This window comes from Plecotus auritus, assembly GCF_963455305.1.
Source record: "Plecotus auritus genome assembly, chromosome: 2".
NCBI classification, from domain to species: Eukaryota; Metazoa; Chordata; class Mammalia; order Chiroptera; family Vespertilionidae; genus Plecotus; species Plecotus auritus.
Genome location: NC_137771.1, coordinates 228,641,866 through 228,662,673, shown reverse-complemented (window position 1 = coordinate 228,662,673; position 20,808 = coordinate 228,641,866). Strand labels below are relative to the sequence as shown.

At 63.1% G+C, this 20,808-nt stretch overlaps 1 protein-coding gene across 1 annotated transcript in view; it reads left to right on the top strand.

The window, feature by feature from the left end:
- The window catches only part of EVA1C (eva-1 homolog C), a 45,101-nt gene extending 25,290 nt beyond the window's left edge, over positions 1-19,811 (top strand). The window contains 7 exon segments of the mRNA XM_080654624.1: positions 2,579-2,728; positions 10,636-10,779; positions 14,933-14,967; positions 14,969-15,020; positions 17,044-17,133; positions 19,287-19,408; positions 19,410-19,811. Of these exon segments, the coding sequence (XP_080510750.1) occupies positions 2,579-2,728; positions 10,636-10,779; positions 14,933-14,967; positions 14,969-15,020; positions 17,044-17,133; positions 19,287-19,408; positions 19,410-19,664 (848 nt within the window). The 3' untranslated portion in view covers positions 19,665-19,811.
- Positions 19,812-20,808: the final 997 nt, after the last annotated feature.

Below are 20,808 nucleotides of genomic sequence, written 5' to 3'. Positions count from 1 at the left end.
GTCGGGTCAGACACTGACGTGGGGTCAGACACCGATGACGTCGGGTCAGACACTGATGACGTGGGGTCAGACACTGATGACGTGGGGTCAGACACTGACGTCGGCTCAGACACTGATGACGTCGGGTCAGACACCGACATCGGCTCAGACACCAACGTCGGCTCAGACACTGACGTGGGGTCAGACACTGACGTGGGGTCAGACACTGACGTCGGGTCAGACACCGATGATGTCAGCTCAGACACTGACGTGGGGTCAGACACCGATGATGTCAGCTCAGACACTGACGTCGGGTCACACACTGATGACGTCGGGTCAGACACCGACATTTGGCTCAGACACCAACGTCGGGTCAGACACTGATGACGTCGGGTCAGACACCGACATTTGGCTCAGACACCGACGTCGGCTCAGACACCCACGTCGGCTCAGACACGGACGTCGGCTCAGACACGGACGTCGGCTCAGACACCGACGTCGGCTCAGACACGGACGTCGGCTCAGACACCCACGTCGGCTCAGACACCCACGTCGGCTCAGACACCCACGTCGGCTCAGACACGGACGTCGGGTCAGACACGGACGTCGGCTCAGACAGTGACGTCGGCTCAGACACTGACGTCGGGGTCAGACACAGACGTCGGGGTCAGACACAGACGTCGGGGTCAGACACCAATGACGTCGGGTCAGACACGGACGTCGGCTCAGACACGGACGTCGGCTCAGACACGGTCGTCGGGTCAGACACTGACGTCGGCTCAGACACCATGTTCTTTCCGCTGACAGACAGGAGACAGGGCTGTCTTGCTCTCAGGCGACCTCACAGGAGGACCCCAGTTCGCGGGGAAGGGTGCTCTCCACGTGGGCTTAGCCCTCTCTGTGGTTCCCGTGTGTCCGTCCCGACACGGCGAGGAGGGTCTGTGAGAGCCGGGTTCTTCCCTCAGTGTCTGGGGTTCCCCCGGCCACGGCTTACCTGCACCCGAGACACCGGAGACCCGACACCCTGTCCGAGGGGCAGCCGCTGGAAGGTCGGCCTCCCTGCCAGCCCCTCTCTGTTTTGGGGAGAAAGGCAGAGAACTTACGAGGTACAGAAGGTGGAATTTGCCCTGCGGTGTGGCTCAGTGGTTGAGCACCGACCTATGAACCGGGAGGTCACAGTTTGATTCCCGGTCAGGACACAGGCCCGGGTTGTGGGTTCGATCCCCAGTGTGGGGCGTGCAGGAGGCAGCCGGTCCATGGTTCTCTCCCATCATTGACGTCTCTCTCTCTCCCTCACCCTTTCTTTTTTTGAAATCAATAAAAACATACTATATATCCTATCTAATAAAGAGGGAATATGCTAATTGACCGTCACACCCTCACAAAGATGGCAATGCCCATAGCCAATAGGGAGGGAATATGCTAATGGACTGCCGCACCCTCAAAGATGGCAATGCCCATAGCCAATAGGGAGGGAATATGCTAATGGACTGCCGCACCCTCAAAGATGGCGGCGCCCATAGCCACAGGATGGCGGCACCCAGTTCCCTCAGCCCTGCCGGGGTGGCAGGCATGTGGCATGTGCCTGCCTCCAGAGTCCCCCAGTCCTCTCAGCCCCCAGCCGCCCAGGGTTGGCCCAAGGCACAGACAAGCCTTGGATGGCGGCTGCCTAGCCCCCCAGGGCCACCTGAGGCTCAGGTAACCCGGGCCGGCCGAGGCTTGCGCTGCCGGCAGTGGCAGCAGCAGAGGTGTGATGGGGGTGTCACCTTCCCCTAATCGCTGGGTCGCTTCCCGCCCCTGAGGGCTCCCAGACTATAAGAGGGGGCAGGCCTGGCTGAGGGACCACCCCCTCCAGTGCATGAATTTTCATGTACCGAACCTCTAGTATATTTATACTCTGAGTGGCCAAATGATTATGATCTCTGAACGCATAATAATCTGGCCGCTCAGTGTATATATATATAGAGGCCTGGTGCGTGAATTTGTGCATGGGTGGGGTCCGGCCAGCCTGGCCAGGGGGAGGGGACATGGGCGGTTGTCCGGCCTGCCTGCTGGTCGAACTCCTGGTCGAGGGGACAGTTTGCATATTAGCCTTTTATCATATAGGATATACACTGAGTGGCCAGGTGATTATGCGTTCAGAGATCATCATCATCTGGCCACTCGGTGTATTTAAAAGAAAGGTGGAGTTTATGTTTGGAAAGCGTTTTCCTTCGTGTTCCTGTGTGGGGCTCAAGCTTCATCCACTTCAGGTCACGAAGGTCCCAGTGGCCCCAGTGTTTGCCTCTGTGAGGCCAGGAGCTTCCCAATGGTTTGACTGCAACACGAGTAAGGAAAGCCTTTGACCTTTGACCCAGTAAAGTACACAATTGAAAAAAAATCCTAAATGGTGAAATAGGGCTTGTCCGCACCTGGTGTGGCGGCCTCGGGGCCCTGGGCTCTCCTCTGTGTCATGTAAGACCGCTGGCCGCAGCCCCTGCCCGAGGGGACTCCACGAGGGTCATGCAGTTGGCCCCGAGGGTGGGGGCCTGGGATCCCGGCATCCCGTCGGGCGGCGCTCCCGGGAGCTGACGATGCCCCGGTTTTGTTTCTGCCCCAGATGAGCTGAAAAACAAGACGGTGTGCGAGGGCCAGGAGCTGAAGCTGCACTGCCACGCCTCCAAGTTCCTCAACATCTACGCGGCCGCCTACGGCCGGCGGGCCCAGGACACGGACCTGTGCGCCTCGGGGGCCTGGCCGCCCCCCTTCGGTAGGTCTTCACGTGGCCGTTGTGGGGGGCTCCCCGCAGGGTGGGTCCCTGCTGTGGCTCGCACCGGGTTAGAGGGCAAGTCAAGGGCAAGGAGGTACCAGCCCCCCAGCACAGGGCCTCCTGCTGCCCCACATTCCTGCACCCGCCCCTGGTCCCGTCATTCCACACCGAGGAGCTGTGGAGCGCCTGCTGGATGCAAGGCCCTGCTCTGGGCACGGGGCACGCTCAGGGACCCGCACGGAGTCCACAGGGACCGGGCCTCCCAGCAGCGGGCGGGCGAGGGCGGTGAGGAAGCAGATAGCAGGGGCTGATGGGCCGTGTTTCAGGTGCGAAGAGCTCCGGGAACAGCGCGTGGGGGCTGGGGGGGGGGCGGCTGCAGGGAGGGGCGGGTTCAGGCAGAGACTGCACTGAGCAGGGCTGAAGGTGGAGAGGCTGCAGGCCCCTGGGGAGGGTGTGGGCAGGGGCCCAGCCGCGCCCGCTGAGGCTGCTCAGCGTGGAGAGTCCGCAGGCGGCCCCCTCGGAGCCTGCGGATCAGAGCCCAGACCGCAGCCCCGACGCCGGCCTGAGCCCCACCCATCACGTCCCTCTGCGTTACCATTAGTTGGGATTTGCCCGAGGAACAGGCAGTAGGAGACACGGAGAGAGAGGAACCGCTGGTGGGTGTCAGGGCTGCAAGTCTGACATCCTCGGGGCGGCCTCGGGGCGAGAAACTCGGGAGGAGCCTGTGTCCACTTCCGAGTCTGGCTCCGCGGGACACAGGCCGGAAGCCCTCGGAGAATTCCGATCTGCCGCCTCGAGAAAACGCGCTTTTTCGGAAAACCCCGCTCTTGGCTCTCCAGGCCGTCCACGGCTCGGGCGAGGCCCACCCACGCTGGAGGGTAGTCTGCTTCAGGCAGAGTCTCCTGGTTTAAACGTTAGTCACACACACAAACTAAGAAAAATCCATTTCCGTCACAGCTTAAGAAAATGCCTTCCTGCCCTGGCCGGTGTGGCTCAGTGGATAGGGTGTTGGCCTGCGGACTGAAGGGTCCCGGCTTTGATTCTGCTCAAGGGCACCTGCCTGGGTTGCGGGCTCCCCGCCCTCGTCGGGAGCACGTGAGAGGCAACCAGTCGCTGTGTCTCTCTCACGTCAGTGTTTCTCTCTCTCCCCCTCTCCGTTCTGCTCTCTCTGAAAATCAGTGGAGAAAACATCCTCGAGTGAGGACTAAAAAACACAAAAACCAGCAAAAAAAGTACCTTCTCAACAGCATCTAGACGTGTCTGACCAGACGACTGGGCACTGGAGCCCAACTAAACTGGCACCAAAGATTAAACGCCACCCCCACCTGTGAGGTTAACCCCCCATCCACCCCTGTGAGGTTAACCCCCCATCCACCCCTGTGAGGTTAACCCCCCCATCCACCCCTGTGATGTTTAACCCCCCACCTGTGAGGTTAACCCCCCACCCGTGAGGTTAACCCCCCACCCGTGATGTTAACCCCCCACCTGTGAGGTTAACCCCCCCATCTGTGAGGTTAACCCCCATCCACACCTGTGAGGTTAACCCCCCACCTGTGAGGTTAACCCCCCACCTGTGATAGTTAACCCCCCACCTGTGATGTTTAACCCCCCACCTGTGATGGTTAACCCCCCACCTGTGATGTTTAACCCCCCACCTGTGATGGTTGACCCCCTCACCTGTGAGGTTAACCCCCCATCCACTCCTGTGATGGTTGACCCCCACTTGTGATGGTTGACCCCCTTATCTGTGATAGTTAACCCCCCATCCACCCCTGTGATGTTTAACCCCCCACCTGTGAGGTTGACCCCCCACCTGTGAGGTTAACCCCCCACCTGTGATAGTTAACCCCCCACCTGTGAGGTTAACCCCCTTATCTGTGAGGTTAACCCCCCACCTGTGATAGTTAACCCCCCACCTGTGATGTTTAACCCCCCACCTGTGATAGTTAACCCCCATCCACACCTGTGAGGTTAACCCCCCACCTGTGAGGTTAACCCCCCATCCACACCTGTGATGTTTAACCCCCCACCTGTGAGGTTAACCCCCATCCACACCTGTGATCTTTAACCCCCCACCTGTGAGGTTAACCCCCCACTTGTGATGGTTAACCCCCCACCTGTGATGGTTGACCCCCCACTGGTATCTCACCAGAGAGAATAGGCCCCACCCTGAAACGCCCAAGGCACTGAGCTGCAGTCATCAGCATCTCGAGCTTCTTAACACGCCAAATTGCCACAATGTATTCATGGATCTGTATTCATGGATCCCAAGTGGACGGGAGCATGGCTCTAAGAGACACTCACGCATAAGTAACATGTCTGATGGAGAGGAAGAGCCGTAAACGCCCTCCCCTCACAGGCAGGCTCCACGGGGGCCCCTGAGCCGCACCGGCCGGGTGGGGCTCCACGTCTTCCCATTGGGAGGAGGCCCCGTTCCCCGGCGGAACCCCACGCAGCCCCGCCGTGGAGCGGGTAACATCTGTCTTAAGCTCTTGGTTTGAGTGGATGAATCCAGCCGGCAAGGAGGGGCACCTGCGGCTGGAGGTTCGCGCTCAGTACCTGCTGCCTCCCGTCCCTGGTCCCCGGGGCGGTGGATGGGCTGTTACAGGGGAAAGTGCTCCGTCAGCCAGAGAAGCGGCAGCAGACACCTGGCGGAACACAGGCCCCCGGGGGTCCGAGGGGCCCTGGCCAGCCCGGCTCTGGGCTCTGACGGGGAGGGAGGGCCCGGTGGCCGGGAAGGGGCTGGTCTGCGAGTGGAGGCGGCGCCCCTGCGCAGCTGCTGTGCTAGAAGGTGAACCCCGAGTCTCCGGGGAAAAATACCTGCCCATCCTCCTTCCACCCCACCCCTCCCCGCCCTCGCAGCCAGGAGCTCCCGTCCATGACCGTGAGGTGGGGGGGATCAAGCTCTTCCCGCACTCACGCCTCTGCCAGAGGCCAGGACCCCGGGCGGGGCCGTGCGGGGCAGCGGGAGGGGCTCGCAGGGAGCAGGGCCGGGCCTGGAGGACGGGTCCCTCACCTCCAGTGCACCCCACGCTCAGGCCTCCCTCCGCCTCACCGCAGGCTCGCTGACGGGCGGCGCTGTGTGAGCATCCACGGGACCACGGCTGCCTCGCGGGCCTGTCTCCGCTGACTGAGCGCCGAGAAGGGTTCCCTCCTTGGCCCCGTAACTGCCCGGTTTTAAACGGCCCTTGGCAGAGGCACCCCACAAAAACACCAGCTTGTCTTTTTGCACCAACACAGTTTACCATCGCCCGCCTGGAGAGCACGCTCCGCGGCCCCGCCTCCCGCGGCCCCCTCCACGCCCTCCCGTCCACTCGGCCCTGCCTCCCGCGGCCCCCTCCACGCCCTCCCGTCCACTCGGCCCTGCCTCCCGCGGCCCCCTCCACGCCCTCCCGTCCACTCGGCCCTGCCTCCCGCGGCCCCCTCCACGCCCTCCCGTCCACTCGGCCCTGCCTCCCGCGGCCCCCTCCACGTCCTCCCGTCCACTCGGCCCTGCCTCCCGCGGCCCCCTCCACGTCCGCGCGTCCACTCGGCCCCGCCTCCCGCGGCCCCCTCCACGCCCTCCCGTCCACTCGGCCCCGCCTCCCGCGGCCCCCTCCACGCCCTCCCGTCCACTCGGCCCTGCCTCCCGCGGCCCCCTCCACGCCCTCCCGTCCACTCGGCCCTGCCTCCCGCGGCCCCCTCCACGCCCTCCCGTCCACTCGGCCCTGCCTCCCGCGGCCCCCTCCACGCCCTTCCGTCCACTCGGCCCTGCCCCCACCGCGTGTCTCAAGTGCAGCCGCTTTGCTCTGGGTCCACTCGGGCATCTGCACCGGGACCCTCCCGGCCACCTCCCGACTGGTCTCTGGGCGCCCCATCCCAGTCCCCCCCACCCCCCTTGGTCCTCTCTGCACTTAGCAGCCAAAGAGACTCCATTTAACTTCAGTCAGACCCCATCACCGCGGCTCGAGCTCCTCACTCGGCCCCTGCACTTAGATCCCGTCTCCCGCGGAGGTCTGGCCCCTCTCCGCCCGCCCGCCCTGCCTCTGGAGCGCACCACAAGCTCTGCTCTCGGCCTGGAGTGTTCTCTCCACACGCGTTTGCACGGCCAGCGCAATCACGCCATTGCGTCGTGGGCATCGACACATGTCGCCTCCGAGGCTTCCGCGGTCTCTCCCGAGCTGTGCCCCGTGCTCTGTCTTCGCAGCTCGAAACAGTCACCTTGCCTGAGGCTCCCCCCGGGGGCGGGGGGCAGGCCCTGCAGCGATGGAGCCTGCGTCCTTCCTGCCGTTTCCCAGCGAGGAGGGCAGGCCCGCGTGCAGGGAGCTGAGCCCCCAGGCGGTGCCCCGGCTGCGGGGTGGACGTCGCGGCCGGATGCGGGCCGGTGTGGTCCCAGCCCCTGACCTCTGGGAGATCGGAAACCCATGTCTGTTTTCTTTCCATGTGAAACGTTCCAACTTTCAAAACACGGTGTGAGCCAAGGCAAACATGCCTGCAGGCCACATCCGAGCCACAGCCGAGTGCGTGTGTGTGCGTGTGTGTGTGTGTGTGTGTGTGTGTGTGTGTGTGTGGACCGCAGCCCCACCCTGGAGCAGGGGCAGGGCCTGCAGGATGCCTGCCCGGGGCGAGGGGCGGGGCCTCTCCCGGCTCAGAAAGGTCACGGCCTCGGAAAGGTCACGGGTGCTTTCCCCTCTCGGAGAGGCTACAGGTGGCTCAGAGCCTGGGTGCCCCCCGGGCACACGGTGGGGACAGCAGGGCCTGGTGGTCGGGGGTCGGGAAGCAGCGCCGAGCGGCTCCCGCCCTCAGCCGGGAGGAGGGAGGGAGTGGAGGGGGGCGCGTGTCCAGGCCTCGCTGAGGGACGGTCACTGGTCACCGGGCCCTCCTGGGCGACACCCCCACAGGCAGCAGAGCTCCCGACGAGGAAGAGATTTCCTTTTCCCTTTCTTTTTGTTAGTTCTCACCTGCGGGCCTTTCCCGTTGGTTTTCAGGGAGAATGGAAGGGAGGGGGGGGGGAGAGAAACAGAGAGAGAGAGAGAGAGAGAGAGAGAGAGAGAGAGAGAGACATGGATGTGAGAGAATCATTGATCAGCTGCCTCCTGCACGTCCCCTACTGGGGATCAAAGCCCGCAACCCGGGCCTGTGCCCTGACGGGAATTGAACCCAGAGCTCCTGGCTCACAGGTCGACGTCAGCCATTGAGCCACCCGGCCGGGCCCACTTTAAAGCTCCAGGGCTCCAGGAAGGTCCCTGGCTGGGCGTCCCCGGGGACACGCCCATCCGGCCACAGTTACTTTTCCTGGGTGGACGCCTGGATCCTGCTGTTTCCTTAATAAGGAAGGAGAACACCGCCCGTGGCCTCAGGGGGGGCCAATGTGGGCAGGCCCGGGCTCTGCAGGCGGAGATCCAGGCCCCGGGCCCTGCTGCCAAGGCCGCCTGGCGAGCCGCCGCCCGTCACCCAGGTGCCCGTCACCCAGGTGCCCGCCACCCAGGTGCCCGCAGGTTCTGAAGAGCGGCTCGCCCTGCCTGCACCAAGCAGCAGCCAGGAGACCGAAACCCGACAGAGGGCACCTCGTTCGCCATCACATCCGGGGGGGCACCCCATCATCACATCCGGGGGGGCACCCCGCCATCACATCCGGGGGGCACCCCGCCATCACATGTGGGGGGCACCTCGCCATCACATCCTGGGGGGCACCCCGCCATCACATGTGTGGGGCCACCTCGCCATCACATGCGGGGGGGCACCTCGTTCGCCATCACATGCAGGGGGGGGCGCACAGAACCAGGCTGGGAGGGAAAGACGACTTTATTTTTAAAAAACATTCTTAGAACACATTGTTATTGATTCAGAGAGGAAGGAGAGGGAGAGAGAGGAACATCAGTGACGAGAGTCGTTGATCACTGAGCCACGCGGCCGGCGGAGCGGGTGACCTGTGTGGCTTAGCGAGGCAGTTCTGCCCGCGGTCACCGTGGGAGCGAGTGGCTTCTTCCTGGTCGGGGGGAGAGGACCCAGAGTGGGTTTTCAGGAAGAGGCCAGGCCACCGGGCCTGACTCGGGGCTGACACACCCTGGGCCGCACTGCGCTCGGGACCATTCGTAGGAGACAGAGTTTTAAAGGGGGCCCACCCAGCATGGCTCCGCGGTGGAGCGTTGACCTGTGAACCAGGAGGTCAGGGTTCGATTCCCGGTCAGGGCACACGTCCGGGTTGTGGACTTGATCCCCAGTGGGGGGCGTGCAGGAGGCAGCCGGTCCCTGATTCTCCCTCATCGATGTTTCTCCCTCTCCTCTCCCTTCCTCTCTGAAATCAATATATATATTGATTTATATGTATAAAAAGTCCTCACGGAGCTTTGTTCGTGGAGGGAAATGGATTCTCAGTAGAAACGGCAAATGGTTCCCAGGATGGTCGGGTCACAAATGAAACAAAAACCTCAGTTCCACGCTGTGCTGATTCTGCCATTCAGTGCAGAGCCCGTTACAGAACGTGTGGGGCCCGGTGCGTGCGAAATGGAGGCGTAGGCCCCGTGAAACTGTAAGGATTCAGCCGGCCCTCCCGCTGCCGCCCAGGAAGCCAGCGTCTCTGCACTTGGCCCTCTGGGGGCCTGCTCCTCCGTGGAACGTGGTCCTCTGGGGGCCTGCTCCTCCGTGGAACGTGGTCCACGCTGGGGCCTGCTCCTTCGTGGAACGTGACCCTCTGGGGCCTGCTCCTCTGTGGAATGTGACCCTCTGGGGCCTGCTCCTCTGTAGTTGGTACGTGGCCCTCTGGAGGCCTGCTCCTCCGTGGAACGTGGTCCTCTGGGGGCCTGCTTCTCCGTGGAACGTGGTCCTCTGGGGGCCTGCTTCTCCGTGGAACGTGGTCCTCTGGGGGCCTGCTTCTCCGTGGAACGTGGCCCTCTGGGGGCCTGCTCCTCTGTGGTTGGTACGTGGCCCTCTGGGGGCCTGCTCCTCTGTGGTTGGTACGTGGACCGTGCCGGGGGGCCTGCTCCTCTGTGGTTGGTACGTGGCTCTCTGGGGCCTGCTCCTCCGTGGAACGTGGCCCTCTGGGGGCCTGCTCCTCCGTGGAACGTGGTCCTCTGGGGGCCTGCTCCTCCGTGGAACGTGGTCCTCTGGGGGCCTGCTTCTCCGTGGAACGTGGTCCTCTGGGGGCCTGCTTCTCCGTGGAACGTGGTCCTCTGGGGGCCTGCTTCTCCGTGGAACGTGGTCCTCTGGGGGCCTGCTTCTCCGTGGAACGTGGTCCTCTGGGGGCCTGCTTCTCCGTGGAACGTGGTCCTCTGGGGGCCTGCTTCTCCGTGGAACGTGGTCCTCTGGGGGCCTGCTTCTCCGTGGAACGTGGCCCTCTGGGGGCCTGCTCCTCTGTGGTTGGTACGTGGCCCTCTGGGGCCTGCTCCTCTGTGGTTGGTACGTGGCTCTCTGGGGCCTGCTCCTCCGTGGAACGTGGCCCTCTGGGGGCCTGCTCCTCTGTAGATGGTATGTGGCCCTCTGGGGCCTGCTCCTCCGTGGTTGGTACGAGGCCCTCTGGGGGCCTGCTCCTCTGTAGTTGGTACGTGGCCCTCTGGGGGCCTGATCCTCTGTGGTTGGTACGTGGACCGTGCCGGGGGGCCTGCTCCTCTGTGGTTGGTACGTGGCCCTCTGGGGGCCTGATCCTCTGTAGTTGGTATGTGGCCCTCTGGGGGCCTGATCCTCTGTGGTTGGTACGTGGCCCTCTGGGGGCCTGCTCCTTCATGGTACGTGGCCCTCTGGGGGCCTGCTCCTCCGTGGTTGGTACGTGGACCACGCCGGGGGCCTTCCAGAGACAGGAGGTCATCAGAGCCACTGTCCAGATGAGACTGAACCCAGCCCGGGGTACTCATTCCCAGGACACAGCGTGGGCCACGGGGCGCCGTGTGCGGCACGCAACCTAACGCTCTCGCTGCTGTATCCGCCTGCAGACTGCTTGTCCCACTCGGCGTCGCACGTGCTGGCCCGGAGGTGCTACGGGCAGCAGAGATGCAGAATCCTCGTTGACAGCCACCACTTCGGGAGCCCCTGTCCGCCCGGAGCCAGGAAGTACCTCACCGTCGCCTACGCCTGCGGTAAGATCGTCCCCTCAACCCGGGCGGCCTGCCCGGAGGAGGTGGCCATGACAACCAGCGCAGCTGCCGCCAACCAGCCAGCGGCGCTGCTCCTGAAGCTGCTCCTGAAGCTGCTCCTGAAGCTGCCGTCCCCCCGGAGAGCCCAGGGCCCCTTTTCGGGCTTTATGGCTGTTTATGACGCGCTCACCACATAAGCAGCAGAGTTTGGTCCAGATTCGCGTCAAAGCGCTTAGCCATCGGATCGGCAGCCAAGGGGGCGGTGGGGAGGGAACGGACGGGAAAGCTGATGTCACCGAGAGCAGCGGGCCTCATGCGGGCTCTTAGGAGGCTCCGGCCTTTATGGGGAGGCCGTGCGAGGCCTCGGGAGCTTAGCTGCCCCTCCGGCCTGCTTTTAGGCCCTAAGTGACGAGTCCCGGGGCCGCCGTTCCAGCCGCTGTTCCAGCCGCGTCCCCCGGCCCTGAGTCAGCAGGCCCCGTGCTGACCTGAGCAGTGAAATACGACAGGACACGGCTTTCCTAGTGTCTTCAGGGGCCACGTGCAGGGCCGGCTCGCTAGGTTCCGGTTCGGTACCACGGCTTAAAAGGAAGGCGGCGGCCGGTGTTCGCAGAGGGAGAGGCGGGTTCTGGTCTGTGAGCCGGACGCGTGGGCTGTTGTTTTTAAGGAGCATAAAAGCCAAGGGTGAGCCCGGCCGGGGGTGGCTCAGGGGTTGGGCGTCGACCCAGGAACCAGGAGGTCAGGGTTCGATTCCCGGTCAGGGCACAGGCCCGGGTTGCGGGCTCCATCCCCAGTGGGGGCGTGCAGGAGGCAGCCGGTCCATGGTTCTCTGTCATCGTCGATGTCTCTGTCTCCCTCTCCCTCAAATATTAAAATATAAATATAATTTTTAAAAAGCCCGGGTGGCCTGGCGCTGTCAGGAAGCCCCCGTGGCCCTTCCCTGGGGCCCGAATCGCACGTCAGGACGAAGCAGCACGGCACGCCTTCCATGCCAAAGGGGCCTCCCCGCTGACAGGGACCTCGATGCGGAGCCCAGAGGCTGTCTGTCAGGAACGTCCCAGCGAATCTCGGGGGCTCTGGGTGGGAGCCGGGGAGCAGTGTGAGCCAAAAGGGGTTGGGGTGGGAGGTAGGGAAGTTCCCATGACCACACGACCCCGTTCTCATAGCCTCCAGGACCAGATGCAGGGAATCCGGGTTTCTGGGGGACTCGGGGGGGCCTGGAGGGCTTCTGGGGGAGGTGGCGTCTGAAGCAAGGGAGGTGCGGGCGTGTAGGCGTCAGCGCTGGTGACGCAGGAGGAGGGCGGGAGGCGGGAGGCCAGCACACAGCACACGGGCATGTGCAGAGGCTGGAGGTGAGAGCCGGTACGGGGGTGGGGGTGGGGGGCTGGGAGGTTCAGCTTGGCTTCTGCAGGCTCGGGGGCCACGGAAGGACTTCCCCAGGGACACAGCCATTCGCGTTTTAAAAGGAACAGCCTCCCTGTTGGTAGAGCTCCTTCAATCCCGGCTCCCTCCGCCTTCAGGCTGGAGGCGGTTTCAGGTCACTGTGAGCCTGGGGGTGAGCCGGCTCCGGCCTTCTGCTCTCTGACCTTGGGCCCGCCTGGCGGATGTCCTACTCGCACGGAGGAACTGGTCGCTGGTCGGGCAGGGAGGGGTGTCGCTCCAGCGCCTCAGCGCGCGGCCCACCCGGGGTCCTCCCGCGGCGCCTCCAAGTCTGACCTCCGGCCACGCTCCGGACCAGGTGTCCTCAAACTACGGCCCGCGGGCCACATGCGGCCGCCGAGGACATTGATCCGGCCCGCCGGGGGCCGCTGCCTGTCCTGCTCAGCAGCCGACGCGTCCCGGGCCCGCAGTGCGCATAGGAATTTGTTCATAGTTTTTTTTTTAAACTATAGTCCGGGCCCTCCCACGGTCTGAGGGACAGGGAACTGGCCCCCTGTTTAAAAAGTCTGAGGAGCCCTGCCCTGGACCGTAGGCTTCTGGGCTGCGGACTTCCTTCCTAAGAGGCCCGGAGGCCCGGACACCTGGCCAGCCCCTCGCCTCCGCAGGGATGGCTTCTCTCTAAACCTGTGGCCGCAGTCCCCGGGAGTCACCAGCTCAGGCACAGCCAGCACCCCCCCCCGCCCCCACCTCCTGGGAGCACAGGACTCCGGGGGCCCCGGCCGGGGCAGCTCTCGAGGACCCGGCCAGCAGAGGGGCCGGGATGTGGGGCAGCAGGGAATAGGGGGCCGCTGACGGGGAGGAGCAGGTGACAGAGGAGAGTCTTTAACGCGCAGAATGCTTAGGGCCCTGAGTTCAACCTGCGATGCTTCTTTCTTTTTCTTTATTGTGTTTTTTAATTCTCAATTGGGATTTATGTTTATTGATTTGAGAGAAAGAAGGAGGAGGAGGAGAAGAGGAGGAGGAGGAGAAGGAGGAAGAGGAGGGGGAGGAAGAAGAGGAGGAGGAGGGGAGGAGGAGGAGGAGGAAGAGGAGGAGGAGGGGAGGAGGAGGAGGAGGAAGAGGAGGAGGAGGAAGAGGAGGAGGGAGGGGGGAGGAGGAGGAAGAGGAGGAGGAGGAGGGGGAGGAGGAAGAGGAAGAGGAGGAGAGGGGGAGGAGGAAGAGGAAGAGGGAGGGGAGGAGGAGGAGGAGGAGGAGGAGGAGAAGGAGGAAGAGGAGGGGGAGGAGGAAGAGGAGGAGGAGGGGAGGAGGAGGAGGAGGAGGAAGAGAAGGAAAATGAGGAGGAGGAGGAGAAGGAGAAGGAGGAAGAGGAGGAGGAGGGGGAGGGAGGGGAGGAGGAGGAGGGGGAAGAGGAGGGGGGAGGAGGAGGAGGAGGAGGAGGGGGAGGAGGAGGGGAAGAGGAAGAGGAGGAGGAGGAGGGGAGGAGGGGGAAGAGGAGGAGGAGGGGGGAGGAGGGGGAGGAGGAGGAGGGGAGGAGGGGGAAGAGGAGGAGGAGGGGGAGGAGGAGGGGGAGGAGGGGGAGGAGGAGGAGGAGGAGGAAGAGGAGGAGGAGGGGGAAGAGGAAGAGGAGGAAGAGAAGGAGGAGGAGGGGGAGGAGGGGGAAGAGGAGGAGGAGGGGGAGGAGGAGGAGGGGAGGAGGGGGAAGAGGAGGAGGAGGGGGAGGAGGAGGGGGAGGAGGAGGAGGAGGAGGAGGAGGAGGGGGAGGAGGAGGAGGAGGAGGAAGAGGAGGAGGAGGGGGAAGAGGAAGAGGAGGAAGAGAAGGGAGGAGGAGGGGGAGGAGGGGGAAGAGGAGGAGGAGGGGGAGGAGGAGGGGGAGAGGAGGAGGAGGGGGAAGAGGAGGAGGAGGGGAGGAGGAGAGGAGAAGGAGGAGGAAGAGGAGGAGGAGGGGGAGGAGGAGGAGGGGGAGGAGGAGGAGGGGGAGGGGAGGGGAGGAAGAGAAGGGGGGAGGAGGAGGAGGAGGAGGGGGAAGAGGAGGAGGAGGAAGAGAAGGAGGAAGGGGGAGGAAGAGGAGGGAGGAGAGAGAGAGAGAAACATCGACGTGAGAGAGAAACATCCATCGGTTGCCTCCCGTACTCCCCCGACCAGGGATGGAGCCCGAAAGCTAGGTGTTACCCTGACCAGGACCTGAACCGCGACCTGGTGCGCAGGACGGACCACGCTCCAAGCACGGAGCCCCGGCCCAGGCCCAGGCTTCTTCCTAACGTCTCCGCCGACCCCAGCTTGACCCCGAAGTTTTACTCGGGGAGAAATTCAAGGTTTAGTGCCATCCAGACCCCCTGAGACTCACCGCGTGTGGTTCCACCCCCGGACGGGGCGGGGAGGGCCGGCCTGGGTCACGGCCGTCATCATGGCCCTTTAAGGCCGCGGGTTTCCCGCCGGCGGCCGCAGTGCTGGACTCCAGTGGGGCACCGGCCTCTCCCCGTGGGCTGTCCCTGTGGCGTGGCCATTCTGGTGGCTCCGTGTGACGGGGGCCAGCGACCCGTGGCATCTGCGTGTCGTGTTTCTGAGGCTCGTCCCCGTGGCGGTGTCAGGAGTGTTCCACCGCGAGAGAGGCACCGGGGTCGGTATTTCCTGCCGGCTGTCGTGGTAAATGCTGCGCCGTCCGCCAGGACGGCCTCCCGGGGTCGGGTGGTCACTGGCACGCGTGCCCCTGACGCGCCGTGACACACGCGCTGGTGGGGAACTGAGTTTTCAATCTCGTCTCCTTCTTCCTGGTTCTCAGTGCCCAGGACCATCCTCACCGCCGTGGACCCCGCCCCTCGCCGACCGGGACCCTCCCCTGAAGCAGGAGGACGAGGACGGTGGCCACGGTAACGTGCGGGGCTCGCTGGGGCCTCTCGGCAGGGGCCCGGCCGTGGGCGGAGGGGAGGGGTGTCACAGGGGCCGTGCGAAGGCGGCCAGTGGGGCCAGCACTTTATTTCTCTCTCTCTTTTTTTTAAAAAAAATATATTTTATTGATTTTTTACAGAGAGGAAGGGAGAGGGATAGAGAGCTAGAAACATCAATGAGAGAGAAACATCGATCAGCTGCCTCCTGCACACCTCCCACTGGGGATGTGCCCGCAACCAAGGCACATGCCCTTGACCGGAATCGAACCCGGGACCTTTCAGTCCGCAGGCCCGACGCTCTATCCACTGAGCCACACCGGTCAGGGCTTTCTTTCTCTTTTTAAATTATACCTAGAATAAGTCCTCCCCTATTCCGCTCTCTTTCCCGAAGGATAAATCAGATCAGAACAGACAGCTGCACAGAACACCCGCGGACCTGCACGGGCTGCTGGCGAGCTGATGGCTCTGATCGCGTGCGCCTGGGCGCCCGCCGCCTCCTGGAGGCCCTCAGGGCTTCCTGCCTTCTCACCATATCAGGACGGAACTCTGCCCCCTGGGCTCCGGGTGGTGAGCCCTGACTAAGCTGTTGAGCTCTGGGTGGCGAAAGTTTTTTTTTCCTTCACATTTTTTACTGATTTCAGAGAGGAAGGGAGAGAGAAACATCAGTGATGAGAGAGAATCATGGACCGGCGGCCTCCTGCACGCCCCCTACTGGGTGGGGATGGAGCCCGCAACCCGGGCCTGTGCCCTGACGGGGAATCGAACCGTCACCTCCTGGTTCAGAGGTCGATGCTCAACCCCTGAGCACGCGGGCCGGTGGGGTGAGGAAGGTTGTGTGTTACTTCCATAACACGTGTGAGGTCTTTGCCCCTACATGTGAGAAGCATGCCGGATGTGGACATCACAGAGCAGCACCAAGTGATAGAAACCCTCTCAAGCCCTGACCGGTGTGGCTCAGTGGGCAGAGCATCAGCTGCAGGACTGAGGGGTCCCGGGTTCGATTCTGGTCAAGGGCATGTACCTTGGTTGCGAGCACATCCCCAGTAGGAGGTGTGCAGGAGGCAGCTGATGGATGTTTCTAACTCTCTCCCTCCCCACTTCCTCTCTGTAAAAAATCAATAAAATATATTTAAAAAAAAAGAAAAGAAACCCTCTCAGCTCACGCTTAGGATCATTATCGCCCGTGTTCCCCAGCCCCGCCAGGCTGCCCCGCCCACTGCTCTCTCTAATCCCATGACTATCCCCCCCCCGCCAGCCGCCTCTGACCCCTGCCTCCTTCCTCTGAAGCTTGGGCCCTGTCTGACACCCCAGGGGTCCCCAGAGCTCCATGGATGCCCCATCAGGAGCCCCCAACGTGTAACCAGGATCCGACTGTCATTTCCAAAAACTGTGACCCACGCGCCGCCTGTCTAACCGGGGCTGGTCTTCTCGGGAGCGGCGGCGCTGGGGCTGAGTGGGACGCGGACGTGAGCGCGTTGCCGCCGGGGCAGGAAGACAGATCCACAGATCCTCTGCAGGGGTGGGTTAGAGGCCGGAGTCCAGCCAGCACGGCTTTAGGGTTTCCGGTCCCTTCTGTGTGTCCTGTACGCAGGGCCCCTGACGTACCCTCTTCCTGGCTTAGTCTGGGTTTGATTTCTTTGTGTTGTTAATCCTCCCGGAGGGTATATTTTCCCCATTGGTTTTTAGAGAGAGTGGAAGGGAGCGGGGGACAGAGAGAGAGAGAGAGAGAGAGAGAGAGAGAGAGAGAGAGAGAGAGAGGAGAGAGAGAAACATCTACGTAAGAGACACATCGACTGGTTGCCTCCCGCATGCGCCCCGACGAGGCCGGGGATCTAACCTTCAAGCCCTTGACGGGGAACTGAACCCATGACCCTCTGGCGCGCGGGCAGACGCTCTAACCACGGAGCCCCTGGCACGCCCCCCCCCCCCCCCCCCCCCCCCCGTTCGGGCGGCGCTGAGCTCTGGGGCAGCTGCGCCTCATCGTCCTGCATGTGTCCTGACACAGGTGTCAACGCGGACCCCAGTGAGTCCCGGGTCCTGAGGAAGGAGGGGGTCATCGTCAGCAGCTCCCTGGCAGCCTTCGCCTACATCCGAGGTGGGTCGGTGGGGGGGCCCTCAGGGAGCGGAGGAGTCACTGGGGGTGGGCTGGCAGGCGTGCTGCTGGGGTCGGGCACTCGCTGGCTGTGGGAAAACGACGTCACGCTGACCTGCCGGTTGTCACCCGCTGGGATCTGGAAACACAGAGGCCTGAACTCAGGTTCAGCTCAGGCGGGCACCAACAGGAGAACCCCGGGGCGGGGCGGGAGGGGGGGCGAGCCGGGGGCGGGGGGAGCCGGGGAATCACGCCGTGTGGGGGTCGGGCTGCAGGGCATCCTGTGCTTTGAAACGTAGGCGCCGAAGGAATGCGTTTCCAGCTGGAAACGTGGGAAGGGCCGGGATTAGCGCATTCCGCCCCGGCTGGGAGCACACGGGGCCAGAGATCGCGCCGTCCACGGAACAGGCCGTGCCCTGCGAACACAGAGCCCCTTTCTGAGTCACCCCAGTTACCGCTCACGGTTGCCAAGGTTTCCCGGCTAATCTCCCCCTCGAGGGCCAATGGGACGCAGCCTGCTGATTGGCTAACCCGTCGGCCCACCTGGCACGGCCGCAGTTCAGAGCGCTGGCTGCAGGTTCCAGCAGCCCCCGCCTGGCTGTTCCGGGAGCCACACCCTCGGGGCCTTTTTTTATATATAAATATATTTGAATTGATTTCAGGGAGGAAGGGAGAGGGAGAGAGAGAAACATCAGTGATGAGAGAGAATCATGGATGGGCTGCCTCCTGCACGCCCCCCACTGGGGATGGAGCCCGCAACCCGGGCCTGTGCCCTGACCGGGAATTGAATCCGGACCCTTCAGTCCACAGGCTGACGCTGTCCACTGAGCCATGCTGGCCGGGCTATATTTTCTTTCTTTTTTTTTTTTAAAAAACCTTATTCTTTTTTATTATATTTATTTATTTATTTATTTATTTTATTGATTTTTTACAGAGAGGAAGGGAGAGGGATAGAGAGTTAGAAACATCGATGAGAGAGAAACATCAATCAGCTGCCTCCTGCACACCCCCTACTGGGGATGTGCCCGCAACCAAGGTACGTGCCCTTGACTGGAATCGAACCCGGGACCTTCCAGTCCGCAGGCCGACGCCCTATCCACTGAGCCAAACCGGTCAGGGCATTTTCTTTCTTTTTTAAAAAAATATATTTTGTTGATTTTTTACAGAGAGGAAGGGAAAGAGACAGAGAGCTAGAAACATTGATGAGAAACATTGATCAGCTGCCTCCTGCACACCTCCTACTGGGGATGTGCCCGCAACCAAGGTACATGCCCTTGACCGGAATCGAACCTGGGACCCTTCAGTCCACAGGCCGACGCTCTATCCACTGAGCCAAACCAGTTAGGGCTATATTTTCTTTTTAGTCTAGAAGGAGTTAAGCTTTGCTTACATCATACATTGGTCCTTCCGTGCACATGTAAATTTTCTATGTACATTAATTTTTCGGCGTTTACTACTACGGATAGCTGACGGTTCACTGAGCGTTCACTCTACGTCACTCCCCGGGCGTTCTGGCAGCTTTTTCGGGATTAGTCCGTTTCGTCATGAGGACTCTGAGGGGGGAAGGTGCTAGGAGCCCATTTTACAGAGGAGGAGGCCGAGTCCCAGAGAGGGTGTGTGTCCTGCAGGAAGTCACACAGCCAGTGAGAGGCAGCCCGAGTTTGACCTCAGGGGGCCACTCTGCTCCGTGTCCTCTCACGTACATACATGTAGTGACCTGTGCTCCAAACCCTCTTTTCTACCCACGGGGTCTGTGGTCGCGGAGGAAGCGTGGTCTGCAGGCACTGCCCAGGCCTGGCTTCTGCACCAGCTCCTGCCTGGGCCTCCCCACAGCCCTCCCCACCCTCCCCACCCTCCCCGCCCTGCCTGCCCCTGACCCGTCCTCCCTGCTCTCTCCACCCTCCCTGCCCCTGACCTGCCCTCCCCGCCCCTGACTGTCCTCTCCGCACAGCCCTCCCCGCCCTCCTGGCCCTGCCTGCCCCTGACCCGTCCTCCTTGCCCTCCCCGCCCCTGATCATCCTATCCTTACAGCCCTCCCCGCCCTCCCCATCCCTGACCGTCCTCTCCCCACAGCCCTCCCCGCCCCCCCCCCCGCCCTGCCTGCCCCTGACCCGCCCTCCCCGCCCTCCCCACCCCTGACCGCCCTCTCCCCACAGCCCACCCGGACAGGGCCGCCCTGCTCTTCGTGTCCAGCGTCTGCGTTGGCCTGGCCCTCACGCTGTGCGCCCTGGTCGCCCGAGTGTCCTGCGCCAGGGACCTGCGGGCGCTGCGGGGGGGCGCGGGAGCGCCTGGTGGCCGGAAGTGACGGGGCCTCGGAGGACAGTGAGGACGCAGAGGGGAGCGAGGACTCCTCCGACACCAGCTTCCCCGGGGAGCTGTCGGGCTTTCGCAGGACTCCGTACCCCACGTACACGTCCATCGAGGCCGCCGAGCTGGCGGAGAGGATCGAGCGCAGGGAGCAGATCATCCAGGAAATATGGATGAACAGCGGCCTGGACGCGTCGGTGCCACGGAGCGCGGGCCCCTTCTACTGAGCACGGCGCCTCGCTACGCCTCGACGTGCCCGACCTGAGCAGGCAGGGCTGGGGCCCCTCGGTGCCCGACCTGAGCAGGCAGCGCCCGGGGCCCCTCGGTGCCCGACCTGAGCAGGCATCGCCGGGGCCCCTCGGTGCCCGACCTGAGCAGGCAGCGCCGGGGCCCCTGGGTGCCCGACCTGAGCAGGAAGCGCCGGGGCCCGGTCTGTCTCACCGGTACCTTCTGTGAAGGAGACTCTGTCGTGCCGTCCGGACCCGGGGAAGCCAGAACGCGCCCAAAGGACATTTCAGGGTGTTCGCGGCGCATTTCTAAATAAACCGGGACGCGTCTTTGCTGTGCGCATTTGTTTAGGTTCCTGTCTGCACGTGGACACGGTTACCATTCACACCGATGAAGCGGGTCACGCCCGTTCCCACGCTTTCCTGGTGCCGCCATCACTCCCACGGCGACCGCAGGCGCCGGAGCCGCGGCCCCTCTTCCCGGTGAGCAGCCGGACCACGTGCAGCCAAGTAGCTGCACTGTCACCAGGACGCACGCGCTCACGGCTGCTGGAATTTCAAAAAATACGTTTTTATTGATCTCAGAGAGGAAGGGAGAGGGAGAGAGAGAAACATCCATGATGAGAGAATCACGGATCGGCTGCCTCCTGCACGCCCCCTATGGGGATCGAGCCCCAACCCGGGCCTGTGCCCTGACCGGGAATCGAACCTGACCTCCTGGCTCCTAGGTCGGCGCCCGCCCTGAGCCCCGCCGGCTTGCTGGCGGATTTCAGCTCTAGCATCACCCGCTAGAGCAGGGGCGGCGGCGACATCGTCCTTCGATGGGGGGCGAGAAAGGCCGGGCGCCTGTGTCCCGGCCGCCGTGGCTGCCGACCCTGCTGCGGGCTCAGAGGCTGACCCAGGATGAAAGCCACCGTGTTCCAATAAAACTCTATTTATGCACAGTGACGTGAACTCGTTGTCCCATGTTGCACATTACTCTCAAGCCGGAAGCACTCGCTGTCTTGCTAGTTTAGAGGTTAAGACGGCGGCACCTCCAGGGGGAAGGGTGGACCGCATTGCCTGGCAGTTCCGTGCACGGGGCCCGGGGAGTTACCTTCAAGTTGTTGCAAAAAACCCCAACCACACACATGCACTCGCACAC